We start from the raw sequence: 19,843 nt of genomic DNA, 5'->3' as shown, positions 1-19,843 counted from the left end.
CTGGACTGATGCATCATGCCACTTAAACATATGTTAAAATAGCCCTGGTGGAAACATATTGCTTGCCATCTATGTCCTGATCCTTAACTTTGTGGTTGTTTTTAATTCTCATATTCCGCTGTACAGCACATTTGAGAATGTAATTCAAGAACACATCGGTTTACTGTAACACTGGCACTGTAAGATTAATCATCTGACGGGTTTACAGGAATCTTCTTTGTCTCCCAAAAGCAACTGTAGCAGTCAGGGATTTAAGGCTATCAGTAATGCAATGACCTAAAATAGTAGAAGTAAACATGCGGTAAATTATGTGCGTAAAATAAGGATTTTTTAGGCAAAGCTGAAGATATCAACAGGTAGTCCTTATCCCCAGCATGTGACCGAACGATTCATTCACAGCATCGGCTCCTTTTCATAGGTTCCCATCTCCTTCTGGTTCTACTCTTCAGAAAACCACTATATCCCGTAGATTGCACTAATGTTATGTAGCTGCACTTGTTCATTAGTTTTTCTCCCCCCCCCATGGTAGAAGGCATTGCTCACAGCTGGGACAGAGGAAACAGCAGAACCCACATGAAAAAAAAAAAAAAAGTTATTATGAAGTAATTAATGGATTCTGTTCTCACTCACTTTTTATTCGATTGTTTGTGTTTTTAATTCCTTAAAGAAACCAAAATGGTGAACACGTATTGTATTGCAGTATAAGTATTGTAGACAATTTTTGAAAGTCTTCATTTCTCTGGGGGATAATAATGTAGTGAGCATTTTTGTTACAACGTTTCAAGGATTTTGAAAATGTTCATATGTTGTTGCAGTAAAGATAGTTATAAATACGATTAACTGGCTACAGAAGCAGTAGAAGAGGCTATTCAGGACAGAAAGTTAATCTTCCTCCTATTCTCTACTTCCCTCTGGTGGTACAATTCAACATTGACTGTCACAATTCACTCAAAAACAAGTTTTTGAGTGAAGTTACTACATAATTCTAGAACGTCAATTCTTGTTAGGAACTCTACAAAATGCATATGGTGATTATCTTTTCTGTATTACAATTTGTGAGTCTTAACGTTTTTATTCCTGCTTAAATTGTATAAAGTGTGACTGACACAAATTCAACCTTATCACAAAGCATGCATACGTTTCTCTAGTGAGACATTGAACATACAAAAGACGTATAGCCCACACAAGAGTTGAGCCAAATCAGCATCTTTATTTTACAAACAAAACACATTCTTTTGACATTTTTTTTGTATAATAAAAAAGCAATTTACAAGCGTAAGAACCAAAATAAAGCAGCACAGAATGATTATGAGTAAAATATATAGAATTTGAATAAATATATTTTTTTATCTCATGCTATAAAATAAATTCATAAATGGCAAGTTAATAGATACGACACCAGCTCTAGCTAGCTTCATTTACTTCATAGTTTTACAAAACAGTAGAGTTCTGAGGTTCACAGTTGGGTTGTGAGGTTGTGTGTAGAGTGGAGAAGACAGGAGAGGGCCAGACCTGCGTTCGAGGTTAAGTCTATGGTCTCCAGTGTCCCTTGGGCTTTAGCTCTGGAAAACACAGGATCGCTAAGATCTTGAGGCAGACTGTTTGGGAACCACTGACTTGAGGACTTGTTCACCTGAAGAAAAGTGCACATTTACACTACATGGACACAAGCTGTACGCCCATCAATGGGACCACTTTTTTTTTTTAAACGCTAAAGACCCTGAGTTCTAGGTTTTTGTCGATGTGTTTCCGTTTTCACCAAATAGGAGCTAGAGACGTGCGCAGGTAGAGATCAGGATGTGTCACGTAAAAAAAAAAGGACATAGGCCATAGAAAGGGCCTCTAGACATCCTGTTCTCCCTGTCCGACTAGGTCTAATGTCTCAGTGCCAGCAGGGGGATGAGGGTGAGGGAGACCAGTACAACTTAACATGGAAACAGATTGTCGCTCTTAAACAGTGGCTTTGCAGCCCGCCCAAAAATCCCTTTCATTCTTTAAAAACAGCTGGATATCCAACTCTGACAAGTGCCATGTTTTGTGTTGCAGTTGACCTACAGTCATAGAACGAGGATGGGTGCTTAACCTGGCATAACAGAAAGCAACAATAGCAGTTCTTTTTTATTACTGAGGAGGAAGTCATCCCGTCCAAATTTCAAGGGAAGAAAATAAACAAAACTACATCTAATCGACATGAAAGAAAATTTGCCCAGGTCCAACTTCAATTCGACAGCTCCCTGACATTCGCATTGTTAACTACTTTGCAAGCCATGATCTCAAATAGGCTTGATGACCCAAACACAACACTTAAAAATATTATTGCTTTTTTCCTTTTGAATAATACACAGTGGACAGAAACTGACGGAACAAAAACCTATGGAAGACTTAAGATTATTCATTTTTCTAAGCCTGTACCAGTGTTTGTAAACTACCTGAAGTGTGTCTTTGAAGAAGGAATAGGACAAGTTGGAAATTCCAGAAGTAGTCCAACACTCTTCCCTGTAAACACTGGTTTTAATTGTTTAGGGCCCACTAATATGCCTTTCCATCACCCTTAAAATGTACAAAGGAAAGTCACTAAGTTTACCATGATCTTGTGTTGTAGGTTCTGCAAAATTTAACTGATTTTGGAATAAGTCACCACTCACCTAAAATATGGGATATCATAACAGAAAAAAACCTGACAAGTTTATAAAGCACCATTGATCAGGGTACTGCCCGCTAAATCAACTGATGGGACCACAATTCCTTTTAGGGTGGTCCCAATGATTAACAATAACGGTGTTGTCTGAATCGTCCATTTACGGATCTTTGCAAGGCTGTGCCTAATGACACAAATATGAGAAATCTTCGTAAGTTACAAAACATCTACTTGCATTATTTTGTATATACAATTTTTGTGGGCGGGTGATGTGCAATTCAGCCACAGTATATAAGGGCAAGCGTGGCGTTTCTCTAGAGTAAGGATTTTTAATTTTAAGTATCTGCCAAATGGTGAAAGAAGCTGTTCCCTGGCTTGATGTTGCATCACATCTCACTCATCTCATTATTGAAATGATGGATAGTCAAAAGATGATTTAGATTGTCCTCAGTGCTAAGAGAGGAAAGAAAACACAGAGGCAGTCTCTGTACTTGGGGCAATGGTATACAGGAGTGTCTCATTTACGATTGATTCAAAGCAATATATATATATATATATTACTTTAAATAAAATGTTCAATACATTACGAGGAGAAAAGCCATCGAATGATAAACTAGGGCTCGAAGTAGGAGCACTTTACTATACGGTTCCCAATTCCCATTTTGTTTTAAGAGAAAATAAGACATTTGATTCTTAACTCTATTCTATCTACATAATTAGCGAGGAGGCACAGAGAATTAAGTGCCTGTATCTATCATGAAAAGCAAGTGGCAAGGCACTACATTTAAGATGCCACTTTGTGTTTTTTTAATTGTTTATATTTTTGAATACAATGGCCTTAAAACAATTACAATACCTATTGCACAAACTAGGATATTGTCAGCGTTATTATGGCTTAGTTAGGAACATTACCTAAACATAACTTATCTATTTATTTTTAAAAGACAAGCAACTGCTGTAAGCGGAGGGTCCTATACATTCCTTAATAAGAACCGGGGCCGAAAACAAAGTTGGTCTTCATCAAATGACAGGCTAGTCGTCAAGAAAACCATTAATTTAGCAGTTTTACATTATTGTTCAAATTTGCCCATTAGATACATCTTTGGTGTCAACTCTTGGCACACGTTTGTTCAGCTTGTACGCCTTGTTGTGGAGGTCTTAGACAATACTGCAAGCCGACCAAATTTCTTCCAGGGAAAGTTATAAGAAAAAGAAACGCTCTATTTAAGAACTTAAAGATGAAAGAGTTGCTGTACTACCGCCAAATTGCAGTAGCAGATTGCCAAAGCGGACTTAAGGAAGCAAACGTTCAACGGAAAAGTACTTAAAGAAGTAGACAATGTTTGCTTTCTTCACAACAGGTTTTCCTAGCGATACGTACATCATAAAATAATGAAGAGCTAGTATACGCATTTTTCTTGAATTCCCCTAAAACATGGGGGTACCTTAATAGTGTCCTAAAATGCCAAACCAAGGTTGTGTGCATATATTCAATACAAACTGCACTGGCGGTGTGACAAAGTAAAAAATAAAAAGACGAGTGACAAAACTTTTAAATCTTCCCAAACAAATGCTAAAACCTCTAAGTGAAGAAACAAATTTAAGATTTTCAATCAACGGACAGGACAAAAAAATGATGGTTATGGCAGTTGCCCTTTCAAAATGTTTGTCATACAAGTATTGAACAAAGGGCAGTGCTGTGATTGGATAATTGCTCTTACCCTTAAGTGCCATTACAATGCATTGCCTTTAAATGTACTATTTTAAAGCTCAATAGAAACACAAGCTTCTACTTATTAGTCAGACAAAATCCTTATTTCTAAAAGTTTCGAAGGGCATACGCAAAATACCATTCAAAAGCATATCTAGTGGCAAAGAGTTGCCAAACTTGTGTAAAGAATCTGAACTAAAAAAATCTAAATTTGCAAGTCAACATCTCCCCTTTGAAAAAGTGGATGTCAAGCAGACGAGTGAAGGGGAGATTGTTCAAAGTTTGCCCTCACCCAAACGCCAAGTCGGGGGTCACCTGCCACTGTCATCAGACCGCTGCACTTAAGAGTTAAGACCGAAATTAGCATAATTTTCACTTGGTCAGCACGGCCAAGCCTCTCCCATGTACCACAATGTGCACCATGACTTTGGCTCTCCAGCTACGCATTAAAACCCTCTCCCTCTTGGAGACCTAACCCACACCACGTCGCTACCAATAGCATACAATTAGATTGGTTTTAAGTCACCTGCTCCAGAGTAGAGAACAAATATCACAGCTGAAATGATCCTGCTATTTAAACGATAATCTCAGACATGGTCAAAATACAAAACTAAAAACAGAACCCATAGTTTCTATTAGAAAATAAAAATGAGGAGGTATACCATTTCGAGATGGCTGAGATTCCTTTCTTCTTTCTGTTTGCATATTATTAAAAGTAGTATACTTTAAAAGATGTACATGAATAGATCCATAGTTGTTCCTGCTGTGCTGAAATCATAGATACATTTTTTGTCTCTGTAAAACAGACTAATCTATAGGTCCCCTACCACCGCCACCCACCCACCCACCCGAAGAACAAGAATACACGTAATAGTGAAGTCGTTAGGTATAGAACTTCAATCAGAATAATGAACACTGCAAATGACTGTAAGGTATGAGGATAGCTCGTGTAGCCTTTCGAAGCCCCCACAACTTGGTCACCAGGCTGAGCTCCAGTAGTGATATGAACGCTGAAAACATGATACAAGACCTGGAACGTGGACAGAAAGCCAGCCCAATTCATGTATCGAATGACTGCAGGGCTGGTCTCTTCACCCAATTCCTTCCATCTGTCCAATACAAATACACAACCTAGCTAATGAGTCTTGTGCATTCATACCATAGCACCTTCTGCGTCGATTCAACCTGGCTGACCGTGAAAACATTTGAACAAAGGACTTAGTCCATAAGCCATACAATCAGCAAGGAATATTTCACTTTAAGTATCAAGGCTTTGTGTTGAGGAGAATGCTCTGTCCAGGATTTGGCAATGGAAAACAAACAACCTAACAATTACAAACCAAAAACTGACAAAATAGAACATAAAACGGAACCAAAAACAGAATTTTTTAAATGTGAACACTACGGTTCCTCGTAGGTTCTTGGCTATGAGGTAGAACCTGTCGGATTTCCGTAAAGACTGTCATGAGTATGTAGTTGTAAAATGAGGTATTGAACGGATATGTCACACGAAGCTTTGCACTGTCAGAAAAATCATTCCTTGTGAGTAAGTGGCCGCCTTATGGCCACGTGTGCAAAAACAGGTCAGGTAAAAAGGTGATATGACAAGCATCTTACCAGAGCTTTCACATTATCAATTATTGCAACATGCCTATATAACTCTGTAATTATGTTTTTAAAAAACATGGAAAGATTAAAAAAGAAAACAAACAAGGGGGCCTTGATTATTGGGACCTCCTGAAAAATAGTAAATCGTTAATCCCTTTCCTTTGAAATAATCAAACTTCAAAAAAGCACCCATTGTCTCTTTGAATTCAACAATCAACTTTCACAAAATGGACAGTAACCCTTTATGCAATTTTGAACCAAAGTTGAGGACAAAATAAAATAAAAGGTTTAGTTTAAAATTGAAATATTTCTTAAAGCTTCCTAATCCCAAAGTGCCCTAATAATCGACTCCGGACGCTTGAGCCTCCTCCGGGCTGAGCTTGGAGCTCTCCTCTGCATCGTTGGCCTGTGCCTCTTCTGTGTACGTGGTCTCGAAGGCAATCCTCTCCGAGCTATCCTCTGGGTCCTTCTGAACCAAACTCCCCTCCGGAGAGTCCACGTGGTTGCTTCCCTCCGTCGCCCCCAAGTGCTTCTTCCTCAGGTGCTGGTTCAGGGTGCCCTGAAACGGGAAGCATTTGCCACAGATCTGGCAATGGAACGGCTTGTTGTCCGTGTGGCCACGTATGTGGTACTCCAGCTGGTCTTTCCTTGTGTATTTCTTGCCGCAGAACTTGCACACAAACGGGGTGATTCCCATATGCAGGCGCATGTGGCGATCCAGGCTGCCCTTCTGATTGAAGGTCTTCCCACAGTAGATGCAGATGAGTCTCTCGTTGTACGGGTACCACTGGCTCCGCAGGCTGCGCTCCCGCACGTCGTTCTCCAGACTCGCTGACCCCAGGGCGGGCTCAACCTCATCTGAGCCGGGTTTGACGTGGCTCAACACGGTGGCGGGGATGGCCAGCGGCCGCTTGGCCCGGGCTCGCCCACCTCGGTAGCCACTGAGTATGGAGCGGGAGGGACTGGAGCCGCTGAGGCTCACGAAGCAAGGGGAGGACAGCCCTGAGTAAGAGTAGGCAGTGGACTGGATGACGGGCCCATAGGAGCCCACACTGACGGCCAGCACCTGCTCCCCGTCCACCATCTCGGTGTGGTAGCCGTCGTCACCGGCGGAGGAGCTGTCCGAGTAAGAGGGCCTGTCCGTCTTCTCAACCTTGACGTGGACGTCCGTCACTAGCCCGTCCTTGCCAATCAGATCCACTTGTTCCATCTCTCCTTCTATGGGGGCATCCTGCTCCGACACGTCATCACTGCTGCCGCGGTCCGACTGGCCTTCCTCTTGCTGCTGCCTTATCCTGGCGGGCCCTTTCACTGACAGCTCGCCGCGAGCCTCCGTAAGGCCCGCCTGGCTCGGCCGGGAGTAGTACGGGGGGGAGATCTGGGTGGGGTTCACAAAGAGGTTGCTGTCGTTGACTCCGTTGGGGCTGTTCTGGGAGCCCTCTTTCTCTGGGCTGCCGACCGGGAGGCTGATCTTGGAGTGGATGGTCTCCAGGATCTGGGTGCACTTGTCAATGATGGCCTGCATCTGCAGGAAGCTGGCGGCGGTGAGGAAGCTGATGACATCCTTGAGCTGCAGCGACATGTGCCCGGTGTAACAGAAGCCCAGGAGCTGCTCAAACACCTCAGGGCTCTTGATGACCGAGATGGAGAGGCCGCTCATGGTGCTCAGGGCCGAGTGGTCGCGGAAGTAGGGCGAGCTGGCCGCCAGAACCGCTTTGTGTGCACGGAACGGCTGACCCTGGATGTGAACGATGATGTCACACAGCTTCCCTTGCAGCCGCAGTTCATTGAGCTGGCTTAGGACAGTGTTGCTGAACTCAGGCACGTCAAACTCAATGTAGTTGCTGCCCTCGTCCATGTCTCGGATGTATCTCTCCAGCGTGTCGGCAGCCTATTAGAGAAACAAGAGAGTGCACAAAGGAAAAAGCATGAGTGGCAAACTCAACTTTTATTTTTAAGATACGATGCTTCATATGGTAATGATGTCTCCGGAGTCCTCATTTACATCTAAGAGAATTAGGATGAGGATAAGAAAGTGGTGCCTACGTGATCTGCCATTAAAATATACAGTGGTTTCAGGGGAGTAACACAGAAGGCTGTAATGCAGATAATTATTCCTACTCCGCCTGAGAATGACAGCAATAGTGTAAAACTACTTTAGGGTGAATTGCCACTTTCTCAACCCAAACTCTCAGCATTAATATTGAAGCTTCCCATAAACATTGTTTCAGTACTGTTTGTTTCATCAAGTCAGAGAAAGACAAAAAAAGTTGTTCTTTGTTCTCAATGCCTTTCAAGCAAGTACTGTTCCCAACTGCTAAAACATATTGTACATTGGCAACATGTTCAATCATGTCAACATGGCAGTCATGTGCTATCTAACCTTTACGTGAACGAACACCAGCAATTGTTTTATAAAAGGAGAAAGACATTTTTAAGAGGGATTGGCCTGTAGCAAAGCGGGATGATTCTCTTTTAATGAATTACGTTCTGTATATTCTACAAATCAATATATATAAAAAAAATACAGAAACTGACAAACCTGATTTTTGTTTACTCATTTTGTCTACCTGAACAGAAGGAATATCTTAATATTTCCCTCATGATTCAGGCGAAGGCAGTCTGGAATGAGATTTTTTAGGCTTCATCTGGAGTCACACCCTGACATATGTACTAGGGATGGGCGTGAGGAATCCATTACTCGAGTACTCCTCGTTACAAATGAACTCGGTTGGTGGACAGGCAAACTCGAGTTTGCATATACACGCACACAAACAAAGTTTTCTGAAGCAAATGTATCTAATTTCCGTCTGCGCCACTAACGCATGCCGTGGGCACAAAGCTAATGAAATGTATCCATTTCTGTGTGGCGCGTTCCGTGCCGTGTGCAGGCACGCCAGAATTCAAAAAGTTAAGAGATGGCGGTTAAAGCCAAGCGCTGCGAAGAATTGAAATACTTTAAAGAAATAGGAGATCATAAGGTGAAATGTAAAATATGCCAAGCGAAATCGAGCTACCAGAAAGTACTATGCGGCACATGCTCCTGAAACACAACGGTGAGTTCGGGAAAGCAGACCCGCAGCAACCAAGTGTGTCGGCTATTTTCACCACCGCAAGACGCAGCTTTAATCCCGGCCGTGTAGAGAAGATCACAACGCTGAGTATTTCCATAGTCCATTTGCTGCCGTTCTATTTGCAGCTTTAAATTATTTGCAATTATTTATTTATTTTTTAACTGTTACAGGCCTTGGTTCGACGTGATTTAAATGGCGAGACGCATCTTTATTTTTGTAAGGAAAATGTGTTTTGAACGTTTGCAAAAATGAATAATGAATACTCTGATAACTGATTGTATTGATGGAGAATAAGCAGTACATGTTTGGTTGGTAATATTGCCGTTCATCATCAGGCCTATTCCTGCTGCGGATGCGTTGCATTCTAAAAATAGATTTGATTAAACGAGTACTCGATTGATCCTCGAGGAATTCCTTCGATCACTCGAGTTTGGAATTTACTACTCGTGCCCATATGTACCACACACACACGTCTGCTTCAAATAATGTATTTTGATGTTCACTATTAAAATAAAAGTTATGAAGAACAATCATAATAAATAAAAAAAGAATATATATATAAAAAAATTGATATTTAAACTGTTCAATACAATTATGTAACAGCTGAACTATTGAGACTATATGTTAACCTGGGCAAATACAAAATGATAAGGCTAAAAGTTCTAAATACTAAGCCTACATTCAAACACCGTGGGGACATTGACAATGTGAACGTCTTCTACCAAGACACCTGCACAACTTAACTGCACAGTCTCAGCCTGGCCCATGGGAGAGGCAGCAAAACCGACCGACGGGGGAGTCTTGTTTGATTTCAAACTGCTTTTACTTGCAGCAACGATGCAGAGCATGTTGGAAGTATCAGGGAAGTTTGCCAACACCACCCGCACTCAATTGAGCACGGCTGAAAGGTTGCCAAAGAATGTGTGCTCATTGGTTGATAATATATGAACCCTGTATGGGTCACATGCATGCCTCATGTGGGGAAAACAGGATACTGCGGAACTAAAGAAAACGCCACTTTCCACCAAGGCAATAGGCTTAATTTACTTGGCTCTGCTCTGCTCATCCACTTAAGGATATGGACATCATGACTACCATTAGTAACCTTGAACAGCAGTTTGACCTAGGACTGTGATTGCCTTATCATGGCTAGGCTGAGGTTGTAAAATGAATGCAACACCAAGGAATAACCATCCGCTTAGAGATGCCACTTGGAACACTAAAAAGACATGAAATTTGATACAGCAGGAATGAAAGCCAGCAGGGGGGGGGGGGGGGAATTCTTTCTTCAACATCAGCATAATTTCTCCCATTTTGTAAAACAGCTTATAGTGTGAAACCAGCCAGAACTGCCTATTAAGCAAAGGATTGTAGAGGCATTCAAATAAGAAAATAAGGTCTATGTAGTGCTGCTCCTGCTACAATCCAATTGAGAACATTTGTAAAAACCGTCAAAGACAAATAAAAAGGTAACCTCAAGGTTTTGTGGTTTGATACGTTTCACTTTGAGCACATACAAATCCTCACCTTTCGGGTATTTAGTGTCAGCTAACCGAGTTGTTACTCTAGCAGAAGAACCCACAATTATCGACTTGATGCAGGCTTTACTTTGACTTACTTTTGCATTTGTTGGTAACAAAATATTTCTCTGCACACTGCATGTTGCAGAGCGGTTGTCCCAAGGAGACATTCAATCGCCGGCCAATAACTACCTCAGCTGATCACAATGTGTGAGGTCAAAACAGGCATTTTGGGGAAACACTTGCAGAGCAAGAGCTTCACGCGCTTATGGTTTGATTGCAACAGTATGGTATCAAGTCCCAATGTGTAACATTCAGCCCTCCCAGTTATTAGGGGGAGTCTTTCAGAGTTAAAAAAAAACAAGTGCTCAGTCCAATGTAACTGGCTTCGCACCTTTGGTATGCCAATTAAAGTATCTCGGCTGGGTAGGGTGAGCACGTATAGACAGTACAATTCTTGTGCGCAAAGAGTTAAGGGCTGTTGCACATCATATTTTTGGTAGAAAATAGAAGTAATAGGATTTTAATTATAGCTCTAGTAAACAACTATTAATCAGCATTGACTACAGATATCACCAGGTCATTTTAAACAACGGGTATGTTGAAACATTTCAACCTTTGTTTTTATTGTTCAATGTTAAACATGGCCATCTGATTGGTGCTGGTTTTAGTGTTTGTCGTGTAACCAGCAGTATTGGCAGTTTTTACTGCCATATGATCTATTCCGACTAATCAAGAGATGGCACAGCAAAGATCGCAAAACAATAGGTTATTATATCTCTAGTTCTAAGATCGTAGGCGTAGCCGTCTAGTCTTATGGGCTTTTCCCATGCACTGAATATTTTAGCAACATACCAAATCAACATGGGCCACACACCACCGGGTCAGAGCAGAGATAGGCTTAGTGAAGAACGACGTTACAATTTGTAACAGCCCGGCCTATATCCGAGCCGAAGACGGGGCACCCCCGACTCCAACACAGAGTGGCAGAGTGAGCCCCTGGCCTGGACATGTCTAACATGTAAAAACAGATAGAAAGGGCAGAGGGACGACACAGCAGATCAACTGTCCGCCGAAATGCCCTTGAGAAGAGCCACACCCCGTGAGGAGTGTGGCTCCAACACCCAGCGGTGTCGCTGAGCCCTGCCGGGTGTAGGCTAAGCAAACACCCTCACATATCCAGCAAGACAGACGCTGCTTTGGAGAGAGCGAGATGCATTGGCAGGGTCACTATAACACACTAACAACTGTGTGTAACGGGGCACAGGAGATGCAACTCAACGCCACTGCACGCGAGAGAAAGACTAAAACAGGTCGAGCCCAATGCAAGAATCTCTTGACCGGGTGGGGGGGGCTGAAAACCGGTTTACTGTCACAGCCTGCGTGGCCAACCGAAACGGCTGCCGCACATAATTTGATGGGAGGAAAAAGCCAAAACGTTCTCCAATAAGCACTGTAGGAAACCAAGCACGCTTCCTACCTCAGAGAGATTGGGCAATGTGATTGCTGTCACACCACTTAAAGAAAGCGCCCCACTTTGCTGCATTGACAGAGGAAGTGGAAGGCGCCCGGGGACTCTGTATAGTGTTGATAACCACTGCTAGCAGACTCTGCCATGCAGGATTAAGCTCTCAGACGCCAAACCAACAGCCGTACCAACCCACCCAGCTGTCTGACTAGCACCGGCCATGGCACTGTGCGCAAGAGCGCAGCTAGCTCTGGGAATCACAGACAGTTTCTCCTGTCTGATCCGCTCCAAATGAGCATGGATCAGTTAAAGGGGTGGGAATGCATACAAGAGCGCCTGCAGCGAAGGTGTGTACACGCCATAGCATTTACCATGGGGAAAGATTCTGAGGGCTGAGAGAGAACCACAGCCTGCAGTGGGGGTTCTCTCTTAACACCAAAAGGTCCACCTGAGCACATCCGAACCTCTGCGAGACAAGTACGATAATGTTTGGATGTAAATGCCACTCGGCTCAGCGGGTATCACCGGGAGACATGGAGGTTTGCCCTGAAGTTCTGGACGGCCGCGATATGCAGAGCTCTTAGGCTGAGCTGGTCCTGATGAGTCCATAGTCAGAGCTCGACGGCTGCTAGGTGGAGGGCAGAAAGCACTACCCCGTTTGTTTGTGTATGTCTCCGCTGACACGCCGTCTGTTCTGATCTGAACATGGCAGCTGCACACCAGGTGAGAAGAATGCAAATACTTTCCTCACTGCAGCGAGCTCAAGCACATGTATATGTGCAGTGGGGAGCTCCGGCCACTCGCATCTGACTGAGTGGGAGAGGCAAGTTTAGGAGTTGACTCTCCCTAGAGCAGGGGTTTTCAAAGTGTGAGAGAGTGAGCCCCCCCCTCAGAGAAAAAAAATTAATCGGCGGGGTTTGTTTACCGGCGTTGCTATGGTGACCTAAATTATTATAAGCAACTGAAAACGACGCCGGTTTGAAACTAAAACTGTGATTCTGAAAAAAGTAGAAAAGCTATCAAAATTCTGTTTCGATAGTATTGAAGATACAAGTGTGTAGATTTGTTTAATTGTTTAACGATGGTAAACGGTTGAAAAAGGAATGAGTTACGATGTCTAGAAGTAGGTGTATCAGAATGGGCTGACGTCTTCAATGAAAACAGCTGAAAACGAAGCGGTATGAAACTAAAACTGTGATTCTGAAGACATTTTAAATGATATCGAAATTCTGTTCAGATATTATTGAAGATACAAGTGTGCAGATTTGTTAAATGGTTTGCACGAAGATAAACGGTTGAAAATTGATTTAGTTATGTTACTTCTACAGTTGAAGTACGACTGATGATTTGAACCATCGTCTTTCAGGGTTTTTTTCGGGTTTATTTTTTTCTCACGTTGCGCCCCCCCTGAAGAACTCTGGCGCCCCCCAGGGGGGGCGCGCCCCACAGTTTGAAAACCACTGCCCTAGAGGAACCCCCTTGAGAAGTGCAGGGGGCATTCCCCAAAATCCCAGGTCTGGTGAGTGGCAACATCGAGTGGTGTACAGAGAGCACCTTGAGCTTGTGTCGCCTGGGATCGAGGATGTGCACAGCAGCTAAATAAACTATAAATTCTCTAAAGAACACGCAGAGCCCTGACCAAGAGAATAGATAAAGATATTTCTCTGCACACTGCATGTTGCAGAGCGGTTGCCCTGAGGCGACATTCAGTAACATGTTTGCACTCCAATAACTACCTCAGCTGATCACCATGTGTGAGGTCATTGAACTGAGAAAAACAGGCATTGTGGTGTTAACTTGTAGAGTAAGAGCTTCACGCGCCTATGTTTTGATACCAAATTGTATGGTATTAAGTTGCAATGAGTAACTTTCATCCCCTCCCAGTTATGAGCAGGAGCCTCTCAGAATTCAAAACACACCAAGCGTTCAGTCCAATCTAACTGGCTATGCAACTCAGTGTGACGTAAACTAACGTAGCTCGGCTGGGTGGGGGGGGGGGTGAGTGTAGACGGTAAGATTCTTAGAGGCAAAGTGTTACCGCCAGTCTAAAACCTTTTGTAAAAAAACTTTTACTTTATCAGTTATAGAATGTGATTTTATTGATAACATTAGTAAAATCACTGTTAAATCAGCATTGTCTACAGATATACATATCCAGGTAATTTTTAACTAGTTGGTTGAGTCAGTGCGTCCTTAAATTCACTTCACCAAAATTGAATTGTTCCATGTTCGACATGGCCATCTGGTATGTTGGTCTTATGGTAGTTGTTGCTGCCATTTGATCTCTTCTGGTCAATCACAGATGGCACAGAGGAGGGCAGAAAACTTATATTACCTAGCCAGTCTGCCACAGGCAGGTAGAGAACAAGCAAGGAGACAACCCATTCCTTGCCAAAGAAAAGTTACACTACCAAAGTAAAAACACTTGATGTGGATCTGGTCCAATCGTCATTGTCCCTAGATTTCCGAGCCGTTTGTTTTACTATTTGCATCATATCCACCATATCTGCAAAACGCAAAAGGCATTCAAGTAAACCTTAGTTTGGGCTTACCGTATGAATAAAGATTTTTCAATAATTGGTGCAAATCACTTCTATTAGGTGGCCAACAGAAACAGTTTTGACCCAACTTGGTAACCCTTTAGTTTGGGTCTACATTCCAATAGACAGAACAGACACAGGTTTTTCATGTACCTAGGGGCCTGGTTCAACATATAAGCGGTTTGGAATTTAAAAAGCTCCCCGAGGTTCTGTTATCCGACGTATCCATGGTAAATCAATCTGAGGATGGCAATGTTCATAGATGTGTTTATGTTCAACCGGTATGTTTACAATAGACGCATGCTTCCTGAATGTGCACATCGACATCTTGGGACTGTGCGAAACCTCTTTCAAACAGTGTTAGTGCGTTTCATTGCGGAGTGGCCTGCTTGGCAACAACTGCAAACATTGCATTCGGGTTAGGGCTTTGACTTCGAACTTCGTGATTCGAATATAATTCGAATATCAAAAAAATTAATCAAAATTCGAACTTAATATTCAAACCTGTTATGGGCAGGCCAAGAGGGAGAGACGTCGGAGAACCCATGCAGTCTATTCATAATATTGTAATGACCACAGAAGAGGCAGTGAATGAAGTATTGATTAGACAGCGATTTATTAGAAACATAATAAACCGTTGGAACATGCAAGACCGGTAACCATAGCAACGCCTGTAAACAAACCTCGCAAAGCCCAATTCGGGGCTGAATCCGAATACTCATACTTATAGTATGCATTTTGTAGTACGCCATAAATATAGCGCGTCCGAATGCTCAGTGTGCATTGTGTAGTACGGAAAACTTTTCCGAATGCGTACTACCGCCACAGTACAACGGTAGGTCACTACGTTACCAGACTACGAGTCTGGTAACGGACGAAGAAGAGATGGCTGACCCGACACTACCAACAGCGGCTTAGAAAGACGTCATAGAAAGTGGCGAAAAAAAGACATTAAAAAGAGTAAAAAAGTAAAGTAAGTAATTAAGTAAAAAGAGACATTTTTAATTTAATAGCAACGATGACAAGACGGAAAACAGGTAACTTATCAAGGTAATTTTGCCGACATCTGAGGGGAGACACGTCATCTCCAAACATCCGGTGGAGTTACGGTGGTGTTCGGAAGAGTTCAGAGGCGTTCTACGTATAGCTGTAGACCGTTCTAGGCGTTCCACGCATAGCTGTAGACCGTACTACACTGTCAAGTGTAGTACGGTCAAGTAGTAGACACTGAACATAAATAGTATGTACTAAGTATTCGGATTCAGCCCAGGTATTACTGAAGGCATTTAATGGTCAAAATATTATTAATAAATATTCAAATATATTCGAATACTAATATTAATAAACAAACAATATATGATTTTAGGCCAAAAGTCAAAGCCCTAATTCGGGGATGGTTCTTCTACCTTTAGATTATTCACATTAAAGAACTGTTTCTTAAGAAGACTTGTTTTCTCTATAAATGCAAATAAGGCCCTGATGACATAAATAAAAGTAATGCGAAATAACGTCCTTCCCTTTAGTGTAAAAATTAAATAACAGCAGTACTTGATCCAGAAAACGACCTTTTCTACTATGTACTATGATAAGGTTCTGAACCATTATAGGTTCATAAGTCCTGTTTCGGTGAACACTTCAGACATCACCCATATACGATATTGGTTAGTTTAGATAATATTATCGAATACAAGTATCAAGTAAAGATATATATAGAAACAAGATCATCAGTTTACACTTTTCTTTCTTACGTTTCTGTATCGGTTTGAAATACATGTTGTATTCATGCAAAGTCATAATATAATCATAGCCAATATAATCATAGCCAATATCTTCATGTCAACCACGTGCTTGGGTGCAGTAAAATGAATTGTGCATTGCCTCCCTCTGATTCAATCTGGTTTCCAAACCATAAGCTAACCCCAACAAGGTGTTATTGTGTTGGACTGTGAAGCCATGCCATAAACCAAGACTTTCCCAACTGAACCCAGCAAGAGATTGGTGGCGTAACATCCACCACAAAAAACGGAATATTAGAACTTCCCTAACAGGCTCTCTGGAACCAGGCCAAGTAGCCTGTCTCGCTCCCCAACCGCCTATATTTTGGATACCTTAAAAGAAAGGCCGCCCATTGCTCAATCAGCAGCAAAAGAAAAACCCGTTGGTAGCTCGTACTGAACCATGACTATAAAAATGCAGTTTAACAGGTGCAACGCTATTATGCCAACTCACGCAAGACAGCATAATTGGTATGGCTCCTGTCTATACCCGTATGTGTCATAGGTCATGATTCAAAATAGTTCACGTTCAATATACAAGATCCACTAAAGACAGTCGTCTATGTTTAAGTAATGACTCAAACGGTCACAGAAATTAGTGGAGGGTTGATTGCAAACACAAGATGGTGTTGTTATAGCAGGTGCACAAGGTAACCTCTCATGATCCCACACGTTATCCATAAAAATCAGGAGGTCAAATGTTTATACGGCCCTATGGTAATGACCACACGGGTGTCAGCTAGATACATCTGGTCTCTTGTTCCCCTGTTGGTTCTACATGGCCCTTAATTCGCATCCATTAGTTCCCAAAACTGAAAAATAGATGGACTCATCCTTTTCATCCAAATCAAGTTTTATTTATATATATATATATATATATATATATATATATATATATATATATATATATATATATATATATATATATATATATATATAACACTCTAGTCAACGACTGGTTAGCAAAGGACTGAGGTCTTAAAGTTGAAAAGGAGCCATTATACTGAGCTCACATTCGTGTCAGTCAGTTTGAATGATCTGCACACGTTTGCTTCAGATGTGGTTTCACTGCGACGGGATAACGCCTTGCGTCTTAGTTGCTTTGCTTTCCAGAGTAAGCTTGCAGGGCCCAACTCCACTCGGTGCGCCGGGAAAGTCCCCCAATCGCCGGGGGCTAGTCCCAACATCTCGGGGCTAGTCGCCCAAGCACCTTGGGCTAGTCCCCAAAGCGCCGGGACCTAGTCCAAAGTGCAGGGGGCTTAGTCCCCCTAGCACCGGGCTAGACCACCTAGCACCAGGCAAGTCCATCTAGCGCCAGGCTATCAGGCTAGTCCGCCTTGCCGGGCTAGTCCACCTAGCTCAATGCTACCGGGCTCGTCCGTCGAGCACCGGGCTCTTCCGCCTAGCACCAGGCGGGCTTCCGGACTAATGGCCCAACTTTTATTCCCAGATACGTCGGCCGCCAAACCGAACTCGTAAGCCGACGTGTATGCAGTCGTACAAAAAACCCTACATCCGTGTGCCATCACGGTTGTTCTCACGGTTGTTTCAAACAAATACAAAATAGAAGGCTGACAGTAACACAAATCACATTGGTCATAAGATACGTCAAGCGCTCTAACGCTGACGTACCGTGGCCCCTAGACCGTTAGCCGCGGAGCTAGCACTAGCGTCCGGTGTTGAACGGGTGCTAACGCAGTTAGCTGGCGACTGCTAACGCGAGCTGGCTAATGCTTAAGGTACCGTAGCCCGCTAGCCGCGGAGCTAGCGCGAGCTAGCATGCGATGGTAGCCAGTAGCCTTTCGTACCCTTAAACTTACAAAAGGCGCCACCGGACGCCCGCTCGTCCCGACCGTTATGGGGAACAGACCCCGAGTACCGGCGGAACTTACCGTCTTGTTGCGGATCAAATGTTGTCCATTCCCCCCGTGTCTCGTCTCACTGCAGCCAGGCCTCCCCCCCACTCCGGTCCAGATGTGTCAGATAGTCGCTGCTGCAAATGTTTTTCATCAACAGGAAGTGTTCTTTTGGGTCTCAGCGTGCATTTTATGCGTGTGTTTTACGGCAGCCCCTCCCTGGCTCTTGGTGTTCTGCACGGAGACATTATGTTATAGAATGACGTGACGGGCGACTCTCCGCTTGTTTAACCCTTGATACTGCATTTCCATTTCCCTGTTCTATACTTTGCATACATCTTCTCTTCCGTTTAATCTCGACTCAAGACAATATGCTTTTCCACATGGGTGCCTCTGTATTCATGTTATCGTCTAGTGCTATTGCCTACTTGAGAACTTTCAAGTGAAATGCTGAATAATTAATACGAGCATTTCATATTTATGACATGGTTATTCGTTTTTGTTATAAATCAATAACACGAACTTAAAGAACCATCGGTCATTCCTTCAATAAATGGCCTACCATTTAAGGGTTTTAAATTAAAGTTATACAACTTTAATTACTTTGTGCCTTTACCTTTACAACCTTAACTATTCACAAAGCAATTGCGTATATGGAATTATCATGCAAAGAATAATACGAGTGTTGATCTTTGGTGAATTCAATGACTAAAGGCTACCTCTAAGGCCCAAATCCGACGCTCAACGATGCTGAAATGAGGACACTAGAGGTAATCGACTTAAATGCCATTAAGAAACACGTGTAGGCTAATGTAACAATTGCGGATCATCCATCTTAATGGATTATTATATTATCTTAACAATAAAGATGAAACACCTCTCAGTTTCCAGGCCTATTCCTCAATGGTGAATGCGCACTCCTTTGATATGGATTGGTGCAGATGCTCACTTGTCTTCTTCTGCATTATCTCTGTGCTCTCCTTTTCTTTATTCCCTTTTGGTTTCTAATAAATGCTGCAAACATGCGTGGTCATCACATCAAAGCCTATCGTCATAGCAACCACATGCCTGACTGCAGGACATGCAATGTGTGTTGCTTCTCTCTGCTCCTGTCCTATGTTCTACGTGTTATTGGTTATGAATGTAAATACATGCTATGTATGAACCACTTTCTCAACTCAATCCATGAAGACAGATTGTGAACTTAAAATTTCTCAAAAATACTTGAATAACTAGAGACACAACAAAAGATTGAAATGGTAATAGGCCTGAAACACGTAATAGGCCTATCAACCCATGTAACATCCATCGTAGATGCAATCGCAGCTTGAAAAATTCTTTCACACGCAAAGATAGAAAGAATCCTATATCTTTACCACGCGGTGGCGCCAAAGACTATGATGAAATGTGATGACAAAGCATGAAGTTTACAAAAAATGTCAAATATAGTCTCCTTTTTTTATGATCAGGTTTCAGTAAGACGGCAATTATAAAAACCAATCAGTTGGTAACAGATTGTATCGATCGGATAATATGGCTCATAAATTCATAGATTATTTATGTAATTTGATGTAAATCTGTTTACTGAATTTAAAGTCAGCCATTGTTTACTGAAGTAAATAAGGTAGGGCGGCCTGTGACCAGATTCAAATT

At 42.5% G+C, this 19,843-nt stretch overlaps 1 protein-coding gene across 1 annotated transcript; it reads right to left on the bottom strand.

Moving 5' to 3' along the window:
* Positions 1-1,190: 1,190 nt before the first annotated feature.
* zbtb34 (zinc finger and BTB domain containing 34) lies at positions 1,191-18,506 on the bottom strand. The gene is made up of 2 exons (XM_060054967.1): positions 18,227-18,506; positions 1,191-7,848 (listed from the first exon to the last, which is right to left on the bottom strand). The coding sequence occupies exon 2, from the start codon at positions 7,813-7,815 to the stop codon at positions 6,295-6,297; it is 1,521 nt and encodes a 506-aa protein (XP_059910950.1). The 5' UTR covers positions 7,816-7,848; positions 18,227-18,506; the 3' UTR covers positions 1,191-6,294.
* Positions 18,507-19,843: the final 1,337 nt, after the last annotated feature.

This window comes from Gadus macrocephalus, chromosome 6 (assembly GCF_031168955.1).
Source record: "Gadus macrocephalus chromosome 6, ASM3116895v1".
Taxonomy (NCBI): domain Eukaryota; kingdom Metazoa; phylum Chordata; class Actinopteri; order Gadiformes; family Gadidae; genus Gadus; species Gadus macrocephalus.
This window is presented reverse-complemented; position numbering and strand designations above follow the sequence as displayed.

Bases quoted from the DNA above. Each gene is read 5' to 3' on its own strand.
- zbtb34 (XM_060054967.1), bottom strand. From the start codon at position 7,815: ATGGACGAGGGCAGCAACTACATTGAGTTTGACGTGCCTGAGTTCAGC.